The sequence below is a fragment of the Mesitornis unicolor genome, unplaced genomic scaffold (genome assembly GCF_000695765.1).
Source record: "Mesitornis unicolor isolate BGI_N332 unplaced genomic scaffold, ASM69576v1 scaffold23790, whole genome shotgun sequence".
Taxonomy (NCBI): Eukaryota; Metazoa; Chordata; class Aves; order Mesitornithiformes; family Mesitornithidae; genus Mesitornis; species Mesitornis unicolor.
This window is the reverse complement of record NW_010156558.1, coordinates 1-19,603: the sequence shown is the minus strand read 5'-3', so window position 1 is coordinate 19,603 and position 19,603 is coordinate 1. Positions and strand designations below refer to the sequence as shown.

The following is a 19,603-nucleotide window of genomic DNA, read 5'->3' as shown; positions in this document are numbered from 1 at the left end:
CCGCGCCGCCCGTGCCTGCTCCGGGACCGCTCGCCACAGCCCCCTCGCTCCTGCGCTCCCCCCAGCTCAGGAGCAGGACGTAGCGATCCATGACCCAGCAGGAACGGAGACAGAGCCTTCGCCGCTCCGAACTGCCCGCGCTGCCGTCCTAGCACCACCCCTCGCAGGGCAGCGCTTCCGCTTCCCGCCGGTGCGGCGGCCAAGGGCCTCTGGGCCGCTTCGCTTCCGCTCAGCCGCGACGGGAGGGCAGCCATGGCCAGCTACACTAAGGCGGCCCAGGTGAGAGCGGCCCTCTGGCCAGGCTAGGCCGGGGTGGCCGTGAGGGAGCGGGCGGGCGCCGGGACGAAGGTGCAGTAGGTCCCCGGGGTAGGGCCGGGGCGGCAGGGGGCCTTCCCCGGTCGCGCAGTGGCTGTGGCGGGGCGGGGATTCGCCTGAGGGGCTGCTGACAGGAGGCGGTGGCGGTCAGGCGGTGGCTGTCCGTGAAGGGCAGGCCTCCTCGCTGCAGGCGGCTCAGAGGCTCTTCGTAAAACTGCGTTTTGAGGAGTTGTGCCCTTGACTGAGAGGGAGAGAGGTGCAGGGCATTACATGGCCTACAGCAGTATTACAGTTCAGTGAGTGATAGTGGAAGCCTGCAGCAAGACAGCTTCATTTTTTCAATGCAGAGCCCCCTGAGCTCGTAACCTGTCAGTGCTGTTACAGCAGCGGGGGAAGCAGGGGGTGTATTGCAGTGCGTAGCGGCCTTCTCCATCCGCTTATAGGTTTTTTGCAAGGGCTGTTGCTAAATATTAATATTTCCTATAGTGTTTTAGAGTGTAAAAAAAGCATTGATCTAACTAGCAAAGCTAGATTTATGTATGATAGTGAGTTCTCTTACTATGTTAAGTATTACCTCTCTTTCTCTTTAGCAATGGGCTACTTTTGCTAGAGCCTGGTATCTCCTCGATGCAAAGATGCAGCCACCAGGAAAAATAGCAGCTGCAACCATAATCAGACTTGAAGGCAGGCATAAACCTATTTATCATGCACTGAGTAAGTACTGGAGTAGACAAAAGCAGATTTGCTTTTCCTCACTCATATTTTTCTTCTGATTTGAGTTTTAAAATCAAGCCTCATGTATCAGGTCACATTTTCAGTTGTTTGTAAATTATAAATGTTTTTGTTTTCCTTCTCATCTTTTGCCTCCATACCCCGCTACAAACTTATGTTGTTGTCTTTAGCAATCCATGTAAAGCTCGTTATGAATTAGTAATTTATTTTTTGTAGTTGAATTACAATGGGTTGTGCTCCCAACTTTTTAAAAACCTTGAAATATGTTTCATTGCATTGATTTTAAATGTAGAGATTGAATTCATAGTGCACATAATGAACACTGATGTGATTCTTGGTGAGATTTTCTGAATGCTACCTTTCAGTAACTGCACAATGCCACAGAGTCTTGAAGTGGTTCTTCGTTTTGAATAAGGTGCAAAGAAGTCCTGTCTTTATCAGACTGAAACACAGGACCTCTGAACATCAGAAAACAACTTTTTACTGGAAGGGTGGCTGGAGTAGTTCCCAAAAGGTTGTGGACTCTCAGCCCTTAGAGGGGGGTTGGGCAACATGACCTCCAGGGGTCCCTTCCAACCTCTGATATTGATGATGAGGCTGAAATCTGATTCTTAAATGGGAGATATAATCATTGTTGAAAGATATCTTCTTGTTTAAATAAAAGTTTAATTTTGCTTTTCTGCAAACTAGAATATTCAGCAGTAAAGAAGCATCTGTGATCTTGTTTGTTATTTGGAATGCCTTGGTGCCTGTCAGCACGGTGATAAGCATTTTATAGATAATAAAATGGTGATCCTCATATTGATGGTACAGTGTTTCTTGTAATACTTATGCAGTTTTTTCAAGATACGTTACTGAAACATAAAGGAAGCATTAAACTTCGCTTATACATGTAAAGTGTATATACTAAAAGTATACTTGATCTGTTTTTCATAATTGAAGGTAGTATTTGTAGTGTTCTAGATGTCCTAATGATGTTTTAATAGGAGTTCTGGTGTTGCAAATTAAGTCTTATCCACAAGATGTCACTGGAGACTAAGGCTGTCTAAAAAATAAAGCAGACACTGAGAGGAAAATGTTTTTGGTTGTCCTGTGGGAAAGATCTGTGATACTTTTATGTCTGTGAAGTTATAATGTCCTGGAAAGTAATTTCAAGGATAACTTTATTTAGTCTAAAGTATTCTATAAATCAGTACCAAATGCATTACACCTGAGATTGACATTGGTAGGTTGCTGCTACTGAGACACATTGGATACTCTCTAAGAGAGCAAAGAATGCATGAATTTGTGGTTGGTGTACTTAACACCTTCCCCCTCCCCCCTTGAACTAACAATCATTGTAATGTCTGTGAGGGAACAGTTCCTTAGACAGAATTAACATTGTGGAGATTTGTTTTTTGTTTTGGTTTTAATTTGATATCCAGATACCCTTCCATAAAACCATTATTTATTTATTTACTGTGTTGGAAAGTATCTGAAGCTGAATTTGAGCTATGGTTAGGGAGGAAAGAAATTTTATTTCATGTATATTTATTTTCTGTTTTAGGGATAATCTTGCATTATTCTCCAGAGTCTCATATATTTGGATGCTGTCAGACCACATACCTTAGCCATAGGCTGTAATTATTTAATAGAATTTTGTTACTTATTCACAATATTCAGTCCTCCAGTAAACATTGGTACTGTTTTTATGAGAAAACTAAAATTAAAGAAATATTTAAGATCATTCTTTAGAACTAACCTTTTTTTATTCAGAGTTTTTTGAAATATAGGGGCATATGCAGCTTAATGTGTTGAATACAATAATACGCTTGCCTGTAAGCCACATTTCCAGATCTTCGCTAAATAATTGCAATGGTTTAATTATCTAGTCTGATGGTATTTTAGCTGCTTGTTTGCATTCTAACCTGACAGCACTAACAAAAATAGTAATTAAAGTTGCTATTTAAGTGTGGGTTTAGATTGTGTGACTCAAAAAGCTCAGGTCTTCAAATCTGAGCCGTATCACACGCTTTATAGTTGTAATTTTGGTTGTTTATTCCTATGGTTCTTTTAATATTTTCTACTAATTTTTACCTTGTAGATGACTGCGGAGATCATGTTGTCATAATCAATACAAGACATATTGCCTTCTCTGGTAACAAATGGGAACAGAAAGTATATTCTTCACATACTGGGTAAGCTTTATAATAAATATTCAAATAAGGTAAATTTAATGTCATATTTTCATAATAGTTACAGTCTTTTTTAGCATGTTGATTCAAAAGGGAATTCCTACTTAGTGGTTTTGGTTTTTGTTTGCATGTGTTGTGATGTTTAAAATGATGCAAAACTTTTTCTTCCTTTCCCCCCCCCCTCCCCATTTTCTTTCTTTTTTCCCCAGTGTTTGTTGTTAGGGAAATAATCTAACTTGGAAGTAGTCAGTTGAGTAAGTTAACAAATTTGGTGAGCCAGGTTGTTTTATGTGAACCCATGAACCCAATAGTGAGGACTATTCTATTTGCTAAGCAGTAGGAGACATTCCCACTGGCACTGCACATGGATACACACAGGATATGTGCAGTTGCCCACTTCAATTGCTTTGTCCTACCAGTACCTATTTACATAATAGTAAATATCAAGATTGATACATTATTGAATCAGAGGATGAAAAAAAATAAAATTTGAAACTAATAAGAAATGAGATACTCTCAAGGTGTAGTGATGTATACAATAGTGTGTAATACACTATTATGGCAGACATAACTTGTTTACAGATGGAAGTGCAATAATCGATTACAAACTGTTTGGCAGTGGTCAAAAAGAACAGTTGCTCCTATTTTATACAGTGACAATACTAGATAATAATCTCTATGTTTTAAATTATATTGAAATGTATCCAGTGTGGAGACAAATAAATCACATTGAGAAAGCTAGTGTTGCTAAAACTGATGTTTAAAACCTGAAATGCCTTTGCTGAGTTGCTGAGAGGTTCTCATTCAGAGTTCATGAAAGTTAACGTGCTTTTTTAAATTTTTCCCCCACCTCCACCCCTATGACCTTTTAAAAATTTTCACTAAAATCTTCTAACTTAAAGCACTTGTGTAAGTAGCTAAATTAGTGTCTTGGTTTACTGGGATGTAATCATAGAGTCAGTTTTCTGTTGAGGAGAGCTGCATTTCTGTAAAGACCGCAACACTCAGTTTTATGGGATTTAGTTTTTGGCCAGTTTTTGATACGTGATGGATCAAGGTCTTGAGTCAAATAGGTGCAGAGGCGGGGAGAAGCAGAAACCCAGGGCTGTTGACCCCAAGCTGGCCAACAAAAATTACCTCATACCATAAACTTCATGCTCACTATAAACTTACTATTTTGTGAAATCTGCTTTTATTTCAACCCCCCCCCCAGCCTCCTTTCCTTTTCTTGATTCTCCTCCCCAGGTGAGGAGGAGTCATGGGGTAATAGAACAGCTGAGTAAACCATGGCAGTTTGTTTTGACTAAGCAAAAATAATTGTACAATTAAATATTTAATTCTGTGCAGCTCCCTAAGTGGACATTTTCTAATGATGTTCGGTTTATTTTCATTTCAGTTAGGCTGATACCTAGTAGTATAGTTTAATCAAAATAAAACCTGGCTTTACTTGACATCAGTGTAATTTCTTGGACCACTATATTCATTCTTGTACCAATGTATTCATTTAAGATCTATGCTTAAATGTGAATTAGCGTGACTTCACTATATCACATAGACTTTAGAAAGATGGTTGCATTGCGGTACACTTTTCTTTACAGGTAGTCACAGCCTGTAGATATGGCAAATCATGCTAAGGTTTAGCTAAAATAGTGAGAAAATAAGAAGTACTGTTCAAAACGGTTATCTTCTGTATCAACCACAGGCTGGTCGTGAGTGTTGATCATCCTGATATATTTCAACGTTTTGCATGTTTTACTCCCATTCTAGCTGTGGCTGTGATAGTGTATTTAATAAACAGTTTTAAAAACATATCCATCTGCTTGTGAAACACAAACTTTAATACTCAAGTGTAGTACAAATGGTGTTAAACTTGGATACTTGACAGGGTACGATGTTTCTAAGGCTGCTGGCCTCGTAGGAGCAACTTCCTTTTTTGAATGGCTTATAATAGCATTACACTGTTGATCAATGTAGTGATGATTGTGTTGACATCATGCTCGAGCATGTAACCTTACAAGCAGCTTTTAGCCTTACGCTTGTATGTTTATTCTGTTTTTCTAGCTATCCTGGTGGTTTCAAACAAGTCACAGCAACTCAGCTCCATTTGAAGGATCCTACTGCTGTAAGTGGTTCCCCTTCCTCCTTTTCATTTGCAAAGCTGTTTGCCCTTTTTTTTTATTTTTTAGTTTACCTAGTTCAACCAAATGTAGGGTATCAGTTACATGCATGTCTTAAGCTAAGTTACATTCTGCTAACAGCTCTTAGAAGCTTGGCTTGTGACAGTGTTTCTGTAAACAGCGTGCTTGGAGGGCGAGATTGTAGGTTGCGCATTTCCAGGATTCTTCCATGTTGTCCGAATGAGCAGTTCAAGTTCATTTGCTTCAGTCACTTTTGACCGATTCACTTGCTTTTAGTTTCAGAGGTCTGACCTTTCTCACAAGTGAACGGCCTGAAGTTTGACTTGGCTAATGTGTACCTCAGCTGAATGACTCTACTACTTTTGTAAGAGCCAGCAAGGAAAATGCTAGTCTTAAAAATGTTAGAAAGTACACCTGCCTCTTTCTCCCAGTAAATTCAACTGTAGGTTTTGTTAAATGATTCTTTTAAAAATCTTTTCTCAATATTGTGTGTTCATGAAAGATTTGGAAATTATCATTTCATCAAAGTTAAGCCTTTTTACAAAATATCTGTATTAGATTATGATTAATTCTGCTTAATATCAGTGTTAATGTGTTCGTTACTGATTAAAAAATAGGGTGCTAGGTATGAACATTTCAGGGTGTTGACTTAGGCAGTTATGAAATTACTTTTACTAGGGTTTTGAATGGTCAGCATTGGAGGACTGAATTCCCAAAATGCAAGTGTTTCAGAACATGGTATGAGGCACACAGAGATTAACAGATATCTGTGTTTATTTTTTACTTTGAATGGCTTTGGTTTGGGTCACCTCATATATAAAAAAGAAAATTGCTGCTTCATTTTCCTAGAAATATTTTGCTGGTTTTCATTTTTACTTTTGCAGTTTTTCTTTACTTAAAAGAGAAATGAAATCCCACAGTTCAGTATTATTTTCTGTCTAGAATTTTCCAAAGCAAGTGCCTTTGAGAACAGGCTCCAAGATAATTGTAACTCCTTTGGGAATTATTGGTAGTTCCATCTCTAAAATGAATTCTTCAACCTTCTTCGTTTAGGCCTCAGGCAGATGCTGTGCACTGGGAGGCAGTGTAACACCGCTTGTGTGTTAGGGCCTGAGAACGGGATACTCTATAAATTACTTTCTGGCACTCGTTCTGAAATACCTCTGTTCTTGCCAGACTCAGATGAGTTTCTGTGGAAATGGAGGAGGATTAAATGCATTGCCAATAACTGAAGCATGTTGGACAGAGACTCAGCAAATGGTGATGTGGCTCAAGACTTGGTCTAATTTAGCAGAAACTTTTTTTAAACAGAATTGTGAAGAACCCTTAGCAATTAACTCTTTCTACTGAAGATGAAGCATTTGGATGTCCCACTCATAGAGATATCTTAAATGTATTTTTGTCAAAATTAATAGCAGTGAATGGTAATTTGGCATAATATATTCTTTCTGTGTAGCTGTTACAGGTTTTGACTTGGAAGTAGTTTTGTGGCTAGAAACATTTACTAGTTGAATTGTTTTAGTGTGAAATATGTTGGGATATGACAAAGATGGAAATCGATTGTGCTTAATTAACATTTTTATTTTTAGAACTAGCTATTAAAACCTGGAAAAGGATTATTATAAAGAAAACAATGCCTGTCCTAGGTAGCATTTGGATCTAAATTACACATAGCTGTAGAGACATTCATAAATCGTTCTATTTCACTTACTTGAATTAAAAAGAGACCTTTTCTCTTTTAATCACGTTATATTCAATTCCAGTGAAGCCAGTGGGATTAGGCAGGTTGTAGGAAGCAGACTCGAATCAAAGCCTCCATTCTGTAAAGCTTTGTGTTCATCCTGGCGGCTACTTCTTTTTCTCTACCCTTGGTCCTGTTGTCTCCTGATGCTTATCCTGGTAGTGCCTCATTAGATGAGTCAACGTTATTTCTGGAGATAGTGCTGTTACAGAAATTAAGGCATTAGATTAATGGAAGAGACTACTTCCAAGGAAAAAGATGTTGACGTAACACCTTGTAAACTTGTGTGGTGTTACATAGAGATTTTGCAATCGATATGACTATTTTGGGTTTATGTAAGAAATAGATTAAAGCTTTTGAGATTACTTGTGTGTACATAGTAGGTCTCTAATACTGCTTAGCACTGTCTTTACTTAACTATGTCTAAATTCAAACATAAAAATCCCCAAAGTAAATATTTTCTCATTAGTTTAATTTAAACATAGTTTCTAGTATACAGACAGACTGGTTTTAGGAAATGCTGATGCTCTGCTAATAGCTAATTATAAAGGTCCTAATGATTAATTTGATGCAAAATGGTATAGTTTGTTTACAAGGAGGCCTGAAAGTCCTAAGTGTAGTTGTCAGAATTTAGACATATTTACTGCAGTATGGTTAGATAATCATCCTTGATCATTTCTAGTCCCTTCATAAGGTACCAAGATAATGGGTGGTGATCTGATATTTGCACTTAATGGAGGTTGATGTCTTTGTATCTGTCTTACTAACTTTGGACCTTTATATTCCTTGCAGGTGTGAGTTAGGGCATCAGAATGATTTGTGCTGAATTTTGAATCATAGAATCACAGAATGGTTTGGGTTGGAAGGGTCCTTAAAGCTCATCCAGTCCAACCCCTGCCGTGGGCAGGGACACCTCCCACCAACCAGGTTGCTCAAAGCCCTGTCCAACCTAGCCTTGAACACTTCCAGGGAGGGGGCATCCACAACTTCCCTGGGCAACCTGAATGTGGGCATGCATTTTTGCCTAGGGTCATAGGATGATTCAGGTTGGAGAGAACCTCAGGAGATCTTCAGTCCAACCTCCTACCAAAGCAGTATCAACTGTTAGGTCAGATAAGGCTGCTGGGGGGCTTATCCAGGCTGATCTTGAAAGCCTCCCATGGCAACCATCTCCAATCCTTGACTTTTCTTCTCAGTTGAAAAGAATAAAGAAAAAAATTGTGCCTATTCTGTGTGTTTAATCTCAGATGTGTAATTTTGTGTCTGAGATGGACAAAATATCACTGTTTTTTACACGTCTAAGTTTCTTTGATGTTCCTACGGGACAGCGAATACAAAAAAGAGGTCTGCATAGTTGATGTTTTGTATAGAACTTACAGTTCCGTGTTCATTGTGCCAAGTTTTTCAGCGCTTTGGAAAATTTTGGGTTTATGGAAAGGTAAAAATTACAGCGTTTTGCCAAAAAGATATCAAAAGTGAATAGTCTAGCACATTTTTACCTTTAGCACCTCTGAGTTCTGTTGGGAGTCATGGGGAGGGGAGTATCTGTGAATCTGTTTAAAATTTCTAGTGCTTTCAGTTGTCTGCTCTGCTGGAGAATAGCAGAGAATAGCTCTTGTCTATTGGACTTGGCCAGGCTACATTAGGAGTTGCTTATTGAAGACAAAAATACCTTCTCCACATTGCTGCCTTTTCCTTGTCTGACTTGATTTACTGTAAATTCTTGGGCCACCCATAGACAAGGCTATTAAATGTGTTCCTTAGGTGCAGCATAACAGCTTGTTGCTGTAGTTGAAAACAGCCTCTCTGTTCTTCAGGTTAATACAATACTAATATTCTGTATGGTATTGCTACTCCCTTAGGATATATATTAGCAGACAACATTAATTGCCTTTGTAGGTTGCTAAGAAAAATCTCTTTGAAAGGTCTGGTGTGTGTTCTTTGCCAAGAAAGTGCCTTTTGAAATAAAGGAAACAGGTAAACCTTTTTCGAGATGCAGGTGTTTGGAATACACTGAAGTTTGGGGTTTTCTTGTTTGTTTTTAATAAAATTTCCAGAAGTTTTGTTTTGCTGGAAAAAATGCTGATAGCCATGAGACAAACACTTTCAAAATTAGGCTTCAAGGTACTTGATATGGGAAGACTAAAAGATACACTTTTAAGTCTCACAGACTTGAGAGGGAGCAAAGATTACTTGGAAAAACTTTCTGGGAAAAACCTGATGAATTTTAATTAAAATGCCTGCAAAATATGTTGACAGATGTAATCTGTAGAGCCAGGTACTAATCCTGACAGAGCAAAGTTTTCAATTAATTTTTCTTTCCAGATTTAAAAGTAAGCACAACTTGGCTTACTGGGTTTTTTGGGGCTGCATCAGAAGCTCCCCACAAAAAAAAAAAAAAGAAAAAAGAAATCATATTTGGCTAATACTAAATGCTCAGTGAGAGGATTGACCTTTGGCTGTGTTGCCTCTGACAAAGAAGTGCTGGGCAGTAATAGCTCAGAGTGAAGGTTACCTGCTAGGGAAGGTTATTAATTGAGGCAGGGTAGTGCTGTGGAAATCTGCTGGGAGGAAGCCTCCGGGGACGTCGGGGCTCTAGTTTGTTCAGCTGCTGGCACTGATAGGAAGGGGCTTAAAATGTTCCCATTCTCCTTTTGAATGCTCTTTAGCAACTGCATGCACGTATAGACTTGCCATTGTATCTGCGTAGTAATCGTCTTTTGAAGAAAGGCTCGGACAGAAAACATGGTTAAATCTTGCCGTTGGAATTTGAAAGCCTATTTTCTTGGCATCAGTAAGGGGAGTTGATATACGTACACACTAAAAGTCAGGAACTGAAACACAGCTATAGCAGTGTTTTCTTTTATTACTGTGGAGTAGTGTTTTTTAATTAAGTAGAGCAGAACTTCAAAGCCTGGATTAGTAGGCACACAGAAGTTATTATGGCGTGGGGAGGAGAATATTGTTTGAAACCTCTAGGTACTCCAAGTCTTAGAGCTTGGCTTTGAGGTAGACAGAAATAAATACTTATTTGTTAAAAAAAAAAATCTTATCCATTTCTTATTTGAGTTTACAAGGCAAATTAATAAATTAATTTAAAGATCACATTAAACCTCTTAAGTTTTTAAGTGCTGAACAGCAGTTGAAAGTAAAATTGCATTTGATAGAAGTTTGTCTGTGGCCAAATGATTCTTATGGCAGTATTAAATACATTCAGTGTTGCTGTACTACTCATAGAACTGTCAGAGGTAGAAAAGTGAAGTTCTTCGTATTCTTTTATAACCTATGTGGTGAAGAGAACAACTTCATATACAGAACAGAAAACCAAGAATTGGTAGAAGGAAGATGTAGTATCAAGCTGCAGCTCTGAGTAACTGGTGTATCTCCTGAAATTCATCTAGGTCATGTTTGGTATGGCCTGTAATTAATCACTTTGTTTTCTCTGGAGCACTGTGTCCTTCCTATGTTCTTAGAGTTGCTTCCTGGTGATTACTGGACTTAATTCAGCTGTTAGAGTAGACTTGCTTCTAGAAACTCAGCCAATTATTTTGTGCTTCTCAGGACCAGGAGTGGTATTGCTCTGTTGATTTCCTTCTTTAAAGTATATTTTATCTGGCAAAGAATCTTCCTCTGAACTTGCTTTCCATCAAGCGTAGTCTGCAACTTGCATGTGAGCCAAAGCCTATCACAAAAATGCAAATGTTCAAGTCTCACAGTGTTTCAAATAAATATATTTTTACTTTATTTGTACTCATTAAGTGCTAGACCATGTAGTAAGGGACTGAAAGTGCAAGGGTTTTACTAGGGCTGCCTTCAGATTCCTTGCCTCCTAATTAGCCCTTTAAATTGGAAACTAAAAGCATAATGTCACATAACTGTGTGATTAAGAGCATGGCTATGCTGTGAGTATATAAATTAGCCAGCTTGGAAAAATGTGTTGCAATATTTGAGATCACAATTGTAACTACAACTATTAGTAATTTTTTTTAATTCAAAAGAAATTGGAGCAAACAGCATTCCAGTACTTTTTAAAATCCCGAAATATTAACACTCTGGTAGCTGTATACGTCTGCTGCTGGATGTCTTTACTTGATGGAGAAAGTGTCATGGCCTTTACAAGTGAGTAAGGATATGGAGTTTTGCAGATCGCTAGTTCTAAAGATCCAGGACTGGGGAGAGAAGGCAGTAGGAATCCATAAATAACTGAATAAACTGTTAAACTGTACTGATTAGTTTTAAACTGAGATCAAGTTTGCAGTGAGAGCTGTGAGCAGGTAGACCTCTTTGCCAGTTTGAAATCCCTCAGAAATCAATGGAGTTTTCCACATTTCATGTAAAATTGAACTGTTGTTATTTTAATAGTTAAAAGTAAACATAATCACATAGACAACAGTAAGAATCGTCCTTTATTAGAAGTGTATTACAAGCATATATACAATTTTGTTGTTGTTTCTTTATAGAATGAACGTGTTCTGATGTGTGCTTTCAGGGAGCATTGAATCTGGGTTTGGGTTTCACATGAGCTCAGTAACAGACTTTTTCTTGCAATTTCATACCTTTTTATTTAGGGTTGGTGTATTTTGAGTAAAACTTGAGCGTATTCAGGTGACAGGAGAGCTGTCACCTTGTACACAGGAGAACTTAACACCTTGTAAATACTGCTGCTTGGATCTGCCTTTTATGTTACACAACCTTAACCAAGTTGCAGAAGCAGTCCCTACAACTTCAGTTAAGCCTGTAATTCACTAACTTCTTTGTTTTGACACCAGCTAGAGCGAGATTCTGGCTGGAGGCAGGATTCTGGGCAAGGAGCTTGATGTAAACTTGGTCTTTCCAGGAGCTGAGTTTGGATTTGCTTTGGCTCTCGGAGTAGTCTGAGAAATTACAATGAAGGAAGCTAGAGGTTTTCCAGCACCACCTTCTCTGCTAGCTCCCTGTATGGCCTTCTGTTCTGTGGTTGAGGCTGTTCAGCCTGGGGAGGCCTTATTGCAGCCTTTAAATATGTAATGGGGACTTATAAGAAAGATGGTGAAAGACTTTTTATCAAGGCCTGTAGTGACAGGATGAGGGGTAACGGTTTCAAACTGAAAGAGGGTAGTTTTAGATTGAATGTTAGGAAGAAATTCTTTACTGTGAGGGTGGTGAGACACTGGCACAGGTTGCCCAGGGACATTGTGGATGCCCCCTCCCTGGAAGTGTTCAAGGCCAGGTTGGATGGGGCTTTGGGTAACCTGGTCTGGTGAGAGGTGTCCCTGCCCATGGCAGTGGTTGGACTGGATGAGCTTTAAGGTCCCTTCCAACCCAAACCATTCTGTGGTTCTATGGCAGTAAAAAATGGTTTGTACTTCATGTGAGGGTGACTTTTCTATTGCAGAGCTTGCAGTAGTGCACCTCCTGCATGTGTGACGAGCAAAGGAAGCCAAATAAGTTCTTGAACAGCAAGGAGATTGGCAGGTGTACCAAAGCATACCTTGGATTATGCTTATTGCACTTAGCATACTTACCTGTAGTAACAGTTATTGAATATATAATTATCCATGATCATTCATTATCCATTATTATCCAGTATCATTCTCAAAGTCCTGCTTTCATGTTGCTCTGTTGCCATCTGAGTTTGTCAGTTCTGTGGTGACTGTACATCATGTTAGAAGTATTTCTTCGTTGTTTAATTTGAGCATATAAATCAGTCATTCCTTTGCAGTATGACTTTTTAATAGGCACATTTTTACAACTGAACTGTTTTCCTTGTGATGTGGCTAAGAAAAGTTAGATCAGGTTCACCAGGCAGAAATATCTACAGCCAGAATAGACCAGCTGTACATCTAGCCCACTTTCAACAGATGTCTGTGCCACATGCTGCAGAAGATGAAAAATTGGACACAAACATTGGTTGTTTAGAGAAGTAAAATATTTAACGATGTTAATTCAAGTCTTTTGAAGTCTCTCTTTATTGGAGTGAAGTCATTAAATAACTAGCTCTGTATATCTGCAGGTCATAGGTCGGATGTTGGACCATGTGTATGTACAGTTAATTAATCTAAGGAATCAACACAGGTTCTATCACAATCTGAAGTTAAAGGTAATTTTTAGACAAAAAAATCCCCACAGACAATATGGAATCATATAATCATTTGGTTGGAGAAGACCTTTAAGATCATTGAGTCCAACCATAACCAGTCCACCACTAAACCATGTCTCTAAGCACCTCATCTGCCTGTCTTCTAAATACTTCCAGGCATGGTGACTCTATCACTTCCCTGGGCAGTCTGTTCCAATACTTGACCATTCTTTCAGTAAAGAAATTTTTCCGAATATCCAAACTAAACCTCTCCTGGCACAACTTGAGACCATTTTCTCTCATCCTATAGCTTGTTATTTGAGAGAAAAGGCCAACACCCACCTTGCTACAACCTCCTTTCAGGCAGTTCTAGAGAGCAGTAACGTCTCCTTTCAGTCTCTTTTTCTCCAAACTAAACAACCCCAACTCCCTTAGCCGCCACTCATAATTCTTGTGCTCCAGACTCTTCACCAGCTTCATTGCCCTTCTCTGGACACGCTGCCGTGCCTCAGTGTCCTTCTTGTAGTGAGAGGCCCAAAACTGAACACAGGATTCAAGGTGCAGCCTCACCAGTGCTGAGTACAGGGGCAGGATCACTGACGTGGTCCTGCTGGCCACACTATTCCTGATACAGGCCAGGATGCTGTTGGCCTTCTTGGCCACCTGGGCACACTGCTGGCTCACAGTCAGTTGACTCTTGACCAGTACCCTCAGATCCATCTCTGCCAAGCAGCTTTCTAGCTGCTGTGAAGATTGTGAAGTCTCTGGATCTGTTGCTTTAGACCTGATCTATTTTGATCTTTCACTGGCTATAAGGAAAATACTGGATAGAAAGAAATAATATGTGTATGAAATGAAAATTGCTAATTGTAAAAGGACTGTTGACATGAGCTACTGTTAATATCTGTGTATTTTCTTACACTGCTATGGTATCTCACTTGATTTTCGGTATTCAGTGAAGTAAACCAGTGAAAGTTCATTTTCTGTCTTCATCTTGCCTTTGTCTAAGCAAGACATGGTGTACTGGCCTAAATAAACTGTAGTTTGCTGTACAAGCATGAATAGTTTTTATCCCTAAAAACATTAGTTTTTATCTTTGTTTTTTAATAGTTGCTTATTAATTTTTGTATTAGAGAAGGTATCAACACTATTGATTACTGACCTGATATATTTCTTCTGTCATCTTGATTTATTTTATTTGTCCATAGAACTGTGGTACTGGCTGCATAACATCTGAAAATCTTCATGATATTGAGGTTTCTCTAAAGACCTTCAGAGTTTCTCAGGCATATAATATATATTTATGAGGATCCTTAAGACAGTGTTATTGTCTGTTACGTGGCAAAGTGAAAATAATACTGAGGCCAAACTATCTTGAGTGTTTACTAACCTCAGAGTCCAGGTAGAAATGCCTGCAAGTTTAAGAACCTGCACTTATCATTAATTGCACTTGCAACAATTAATCATTCTATCTTAACTACGTGGCTTCAGCTGGCAACTTTGCTCAGTATGATTTTCAAAATATCTGGATGCCTGGGAGATATGTTTGTGCTTAGTGCACTGCATTTCAGCGTGGCTTATTGACTTCAGCTTAGCACGATGCTACGTAAGCCTGGTGTAGTTTCTGGTTTGGAGATAGTTAATATCTGAGTAGCTTGGAGCACAGTAAATTTGGTATTTACTTACCAAATTGCACGTGGGTCTACCACTAAATGCTTTGCTGTCCTTTATAAAACCCTTTTTGTCTCCTACAGTTGCATGCTGTGTTTTACATTTACAGATGTTCCCCTTCTGAGCAAAGTCCATTACAATGTGTTTTGTATTTAAATGACAGGCATCTATGCTAGAGTCCAAGAGAAATCCTGTTGAATTTTGTTGCTTTTCAATAAGTATAATCTATTGTAGATGTACAAATTCTGTTTGTTCCTGGTGCTCAGAAGTGAGATTGTTCATCTGGAACTAATAGCAGGGGAATAAATTACAAATATTTATGTAGTATGCTCAAAATGCAATTGATTGGTATGTCAGTTTTGCTTAAGATACAATCACAGAATCATAGAATGGTTTGTGTTGGAAGGGACCTTAAAGATCATCTAGTTCCAACTCTCCTGTATTAATTATACAGAAATTTCAAACACAGCAAATAAGTGTTAAACTAGTTGCTGAGAACACTTGTAAGTCAACAGCACCTTCTAAATATGGTGCCAGAGTGAAGAAGTTGACTGGAAAAAGGTTCGGTGACTAGAGGAAAGGGCAGAGGGAAGCACAGCTTACCTTTTTCATGTTATCTGTAGTCTGTCTGATTATTTGTTAACTTGTTATCTTTCCTCAGATTGTTAAGCTGACTGTTTATAGAATGCTTCCAAAAAACCTTCAGAGAAGAACTATGATGCAGAGGCTGCACCTTTTTCCGGAGGACGTGAGTAGTCATGCAGTTATATTTTAATTCCTGTGTGATTCGGAGGTGAAGAGAGAGCGTTAGCAATAGCGAAACTCTTGTCATAAGAAGGTAAATGAAGAAAAAATAGAGCTGCTTTAACTAAGTATCTAAATGTAGTTGACGTGTGGATCCTCTTTATTATTTCACAAAATCGTGAGATAAAAGACATGCGTGAGATTGTCTTCTGTATTGAGGTCAAACACTTAGCGTGAAGAATGCAGTAGTGTTGACAAGTTTTGATCTGGATTTGGGGGAGAGTGGTGGTGGTTTTTAAACAATGAGAGAGCTAAGACTGTTCTCACCTGCCTCAGGTTATTCCAGAAGATATAGAGAACAACCTTCTACAAGAGATTCCTCAGCCACGTGCAATCCCCAGGAGGTTAGACGAGTATACACCAGAAGAAATTGCTGCCTTTCCGCAAGTTTGGACTCCGTAAGTATCTTAGAATTTTATTTTTTTTTTAAAGGACACTTTGACTGAATATGTACTATATAGGCTCTCACATTATCAGCAAGAAAAAAAGTGATGATTTTTCTCTTTGTCATCTGTTTTTGGACAGAGGAGGTCATTAAAGCAAAGAATGGTCATAGTAGAAGGGAGTTTTTTGCTAAGATTTTTGTATTTCTGGGCTTTCTTTTAATGGGAAAAGCTTTACTTAAAATCGTGTTTGCAACTCTATTTCATCAAGAAGAGTAAAAAACTCTCTTACCCTGTTAGAGCTGTATATGCTCTCTAGTACGTAACTGTTAGCCATAGCCAAAGGAAACACCACGTGGCTCTGTGAGAGAATGATTCATTGCTGGGGGGAACCCTTCACGTTTTCTCCAGAGGAACGGAAAGAATTCTGCTAAATTAGACCTTGGAGAGTGGATCTTTGGCAGCGAACATACCACGTATTTATTTTGATAAATAGTTTCTTTTCCGTGTGTAAAATCAGTTCCACAGTAGTTGTGTGGCACATGAATGAGTATTTGTGGTTTGCTTTATACCACCACATGGAGCATTGAGTCAACCTGCTACTGAAGATAATGCATTGCATTTGGGGCATTTTCTGATTAGTACCAGTGTGATTTTCTTCCATTTGCTTTAAGTCCTATTTAGGCTCAAGGTCCCATTATGGTAGTCAGCAGATAAATTAATTTTGAAAAATGGCCCCTTTCCTGGTTATTCTAATGAAATTTAAGAAGAAATATCACAAGTAGGGAGATAGGGAAAGGTGTAAATAAGCTAACACCAGGACCAACTTGATGGTCTGTCTCCATTTAGATTACTGGTATTTCTGTTTCTGTCGTAGTTTTTAAAAGGTTGTGTTTCTCGTTGTCCTGGAGAAAGGTGTTCCAGTGTACTTCCTCTTACACTAATCCTGGAGAATAGATTTGCTATGAGTCTCAAGTGGTATGACATCCTATTGAGTAGTTCCACTGCAAGAGATGTTAGCTGCACATGGAGAGAGGTCAGCTGCTGAAATGGTGGTAGCAGCTTAGTTCTTGCGAGTCTGCTTAAGGTATGATCATAGAATCAAGCAAATAATTTTTATTGCAGGGCCAGAACTGTTGGCATACCTTTAAAAGGGTCCTGATGCTTTTTGCTTGCTAAAATTAATATTAAAGGAGTTTCTGTGTTCAGTTGGTTTTTTTCTTTTTTTAAAGTAATATAACATCTTAAATTGCAGCATGTATTTTCTCTGCATTCTAAGACACATGCAAATAAGGGCATTTACCCTTCGTAGGCAGCAGAGATATGTGGACAGGAGATGTAACTTTTCCAGAAGAAAACTAGTAATAGGATAACATTAATGAACACTGGAGGATGACCTTCTTGCAATGCAGAAGCAGAGTGTGCTCATAATCCCTTTTATGGACCAGCAGCTCTTACTGCTTAAGCCAGACAAATACAGTTAAGAAATCTCAGAAATACATGTAGGACAAATGTCTGTATCCATTTTGCATGTATTTATAGGATTTGTATTCCTTTGAGGGGAAAACTGAATAATGTTCCGTTATTTAACAGGAACAAATATTTTTTTGGTGGAACTTCTTAACATTGGTGGGCTTTTGCTTGCAAATGCTTGTAAAAACAACAGAAAGTTAGTCTGTGATACTTATCTAGTCTTAAGTGAAAAAGCCTGCGCAGAGCTTTGTATTTACATACAATGTGTAGTTGTGCTTGCACATCCACACGCCAAGTAGTTGTACAGAGTTGCACTGATTTTACATGTCAGAGAAGGGATGAGACCTCTGGAGAGACCTTATAGCAGTGTTCTAGTGGCTGAAGGAGACCTGCAGGAAAGCTGGAGAGGGACTTTTTAGAGGGGCATGTACTGATAGGACAAGGGGTAATGGTTTCAAATGGGAAGAGGATAGATTTAAACTGGATATTAGGAAGAAATTCTTTACTGTGAGGGTGGTGAGACACTGGCACAGGTTGCCCAGGGAAGCTGTGGATGCCCCCTCCCTGGAAGTGTTCAAGGCCAGGTTGGACAGGGCTTTGAGCAGCCTGGTCTGGTGAGAGGTGGCACCCATGGCAGTGGTTGGACTGAGCTTTAAGGTCCCTTCCAACCCAAATTATTCTATGATTCTATGAACGCTTTTCCTCTACTTTTAATGTTTGAACTTGGTGAAGCATGTGATGTCGTGAGGATTGACTGTATCAAGGTATTGGGTATTTTCCCTGTCTTTCAGTTAATGTGTAGGTTCTGAGTAAAAGTTTTAAGCAGATTCATAAAGCAAAGTGTTTGGTCATCAGTAGCTATTAGATATGGCTCTCCAGATGTGACTCGTGGCTCAGAAATTTGTAAATATTGCTCTATATTTATCTTGTTTCTTAAACTTTTTCTCTGTGCATCTACCACTGAGATGATGGAACTTCGATGTGACCTGGAAGGGCAGATCTTATATGTGTATAGTAAATAAATGAGCAGCTAAACAACCTGTCTTAACGGTAACATTTGAAATCAGATGAATTCCTAATGCTGGGCTTAAGTGCCAAAGACAGAAAGCTGTGGGAATGAAGGAGGCAGAGTAGGGTATGGTCTGGAGTCTTCCAGACGATCAGTACTCGCTTCTGCTTTTCTGCTCATTTTCTTTATGTAAAATTCGATGTGTGTTTTTGGTAGGAGAAAATTCAATATTGGGTGAATGTTATATGGAGAGCACCTAAAAGAAGTGTGTTGTGCACACACAAAAAAATGTTTATTTTTGTAAGTATCTAGACACTGCTTTGTGATATTGCTTGCTTAGTGTGGTTTGACTTAGGCCTTTGTTCTAAAATATGGGAAGGGCATTAACAGCATAAAAAGAAGAGCATTTTGGACATTGCTTGGATTTTGTCATATTTCTCCTGTGTTTTCATGAATGTGGGTAATAGTTTCAAAAGCTTACTGAAAAATCAGTTGCACTTAGGCTCCTGATCCTGGGTGACACTAAAACAAATCTGTGCGTCAGTGCTGTGTGATCTGAGACATCTCAGTAGTGCAGACTCCATGGAAAAGGAACGAAGTCCAGTAGTGCTTTAAGCCCTCTTCAGGATGGAAAAAGGTAGACTGATTTTGACTTTTTAAATGCTGAGATCTCTTGATTCCTATGAGATTTCTGTGGATTACCCCTGAAGAAATTTAGACTGCACCAATGATAGAATTTTACAGTGCATTGGAGTGAAGCTGATAAGCCTCTCACGCCATATGGTATATTCTACTCTCATAAAACTGTAATACTAATAAAGATTCTCACATGATAATTTAGCACTGAATTGGAATCTGGCACTTAGCTTTAACTAATTGGGAATGGCCCTTTTGTTCCCCTTTGTCAAAGGAAACAGTGTTATGCTGCCAGATATTTTGAAATGCTTTTCTTTGTCCCCACGAATTACCGTAGTCTTTCTTGAGTTCATCTCCTCAGCACAGGGCCACCTTAATTGTGTTGACGTGTAGGTGTGTGTGGCAGAGGGTAAGTAAAGTTGATGCCATGTAATCACAGAATCACAAAATACTAGGAGTTGGAAGGGAC

The 19,603-nt window shown here is 39.0% G+C and overlaps 2 protein-coding genes across 2 annotated transcripts in view; one reads left to right on the top strand and one right to left on the bottom strand.

Annotated features, from left to right (window-relative positions):
- Window positions 1–254, bottom strand: part of MTBP (MDM2 binding protein) — a 24,959-nt gene extending 24,705 nt beyond the window's left edge. Inside the window, exon 1 of the mRNA XM_010193696.1 lies at window positions 38–254. Within this exon, the coding sequence (XP_010191998.1) occupies window positions 38–254 (217 nt within the window). The remainder of the gene's footprint in view (window positions 1–37) is intronic.
- On the top strand, window positions 253–16,031 carry MRPL13 (mitochondrial ribosomal protein L13; the record flags this gene model as incomplete). Its single annotated transcript, XM_010193685.1, has 6 exons — window positions 253–279; window positions 906–1,029; window positions 3,131–3,224; window positions 5,283–5,343; window positions 15,491–15,577; window positions 15,910–16,031. Coding segments are annotated over exons 1-6 (515 nt in total), but the record flags the coding sequence as incomplete, so codon positions are not given.
- Window positions 16,032–19,603: the final 3,572 nt, after the last annotated feature.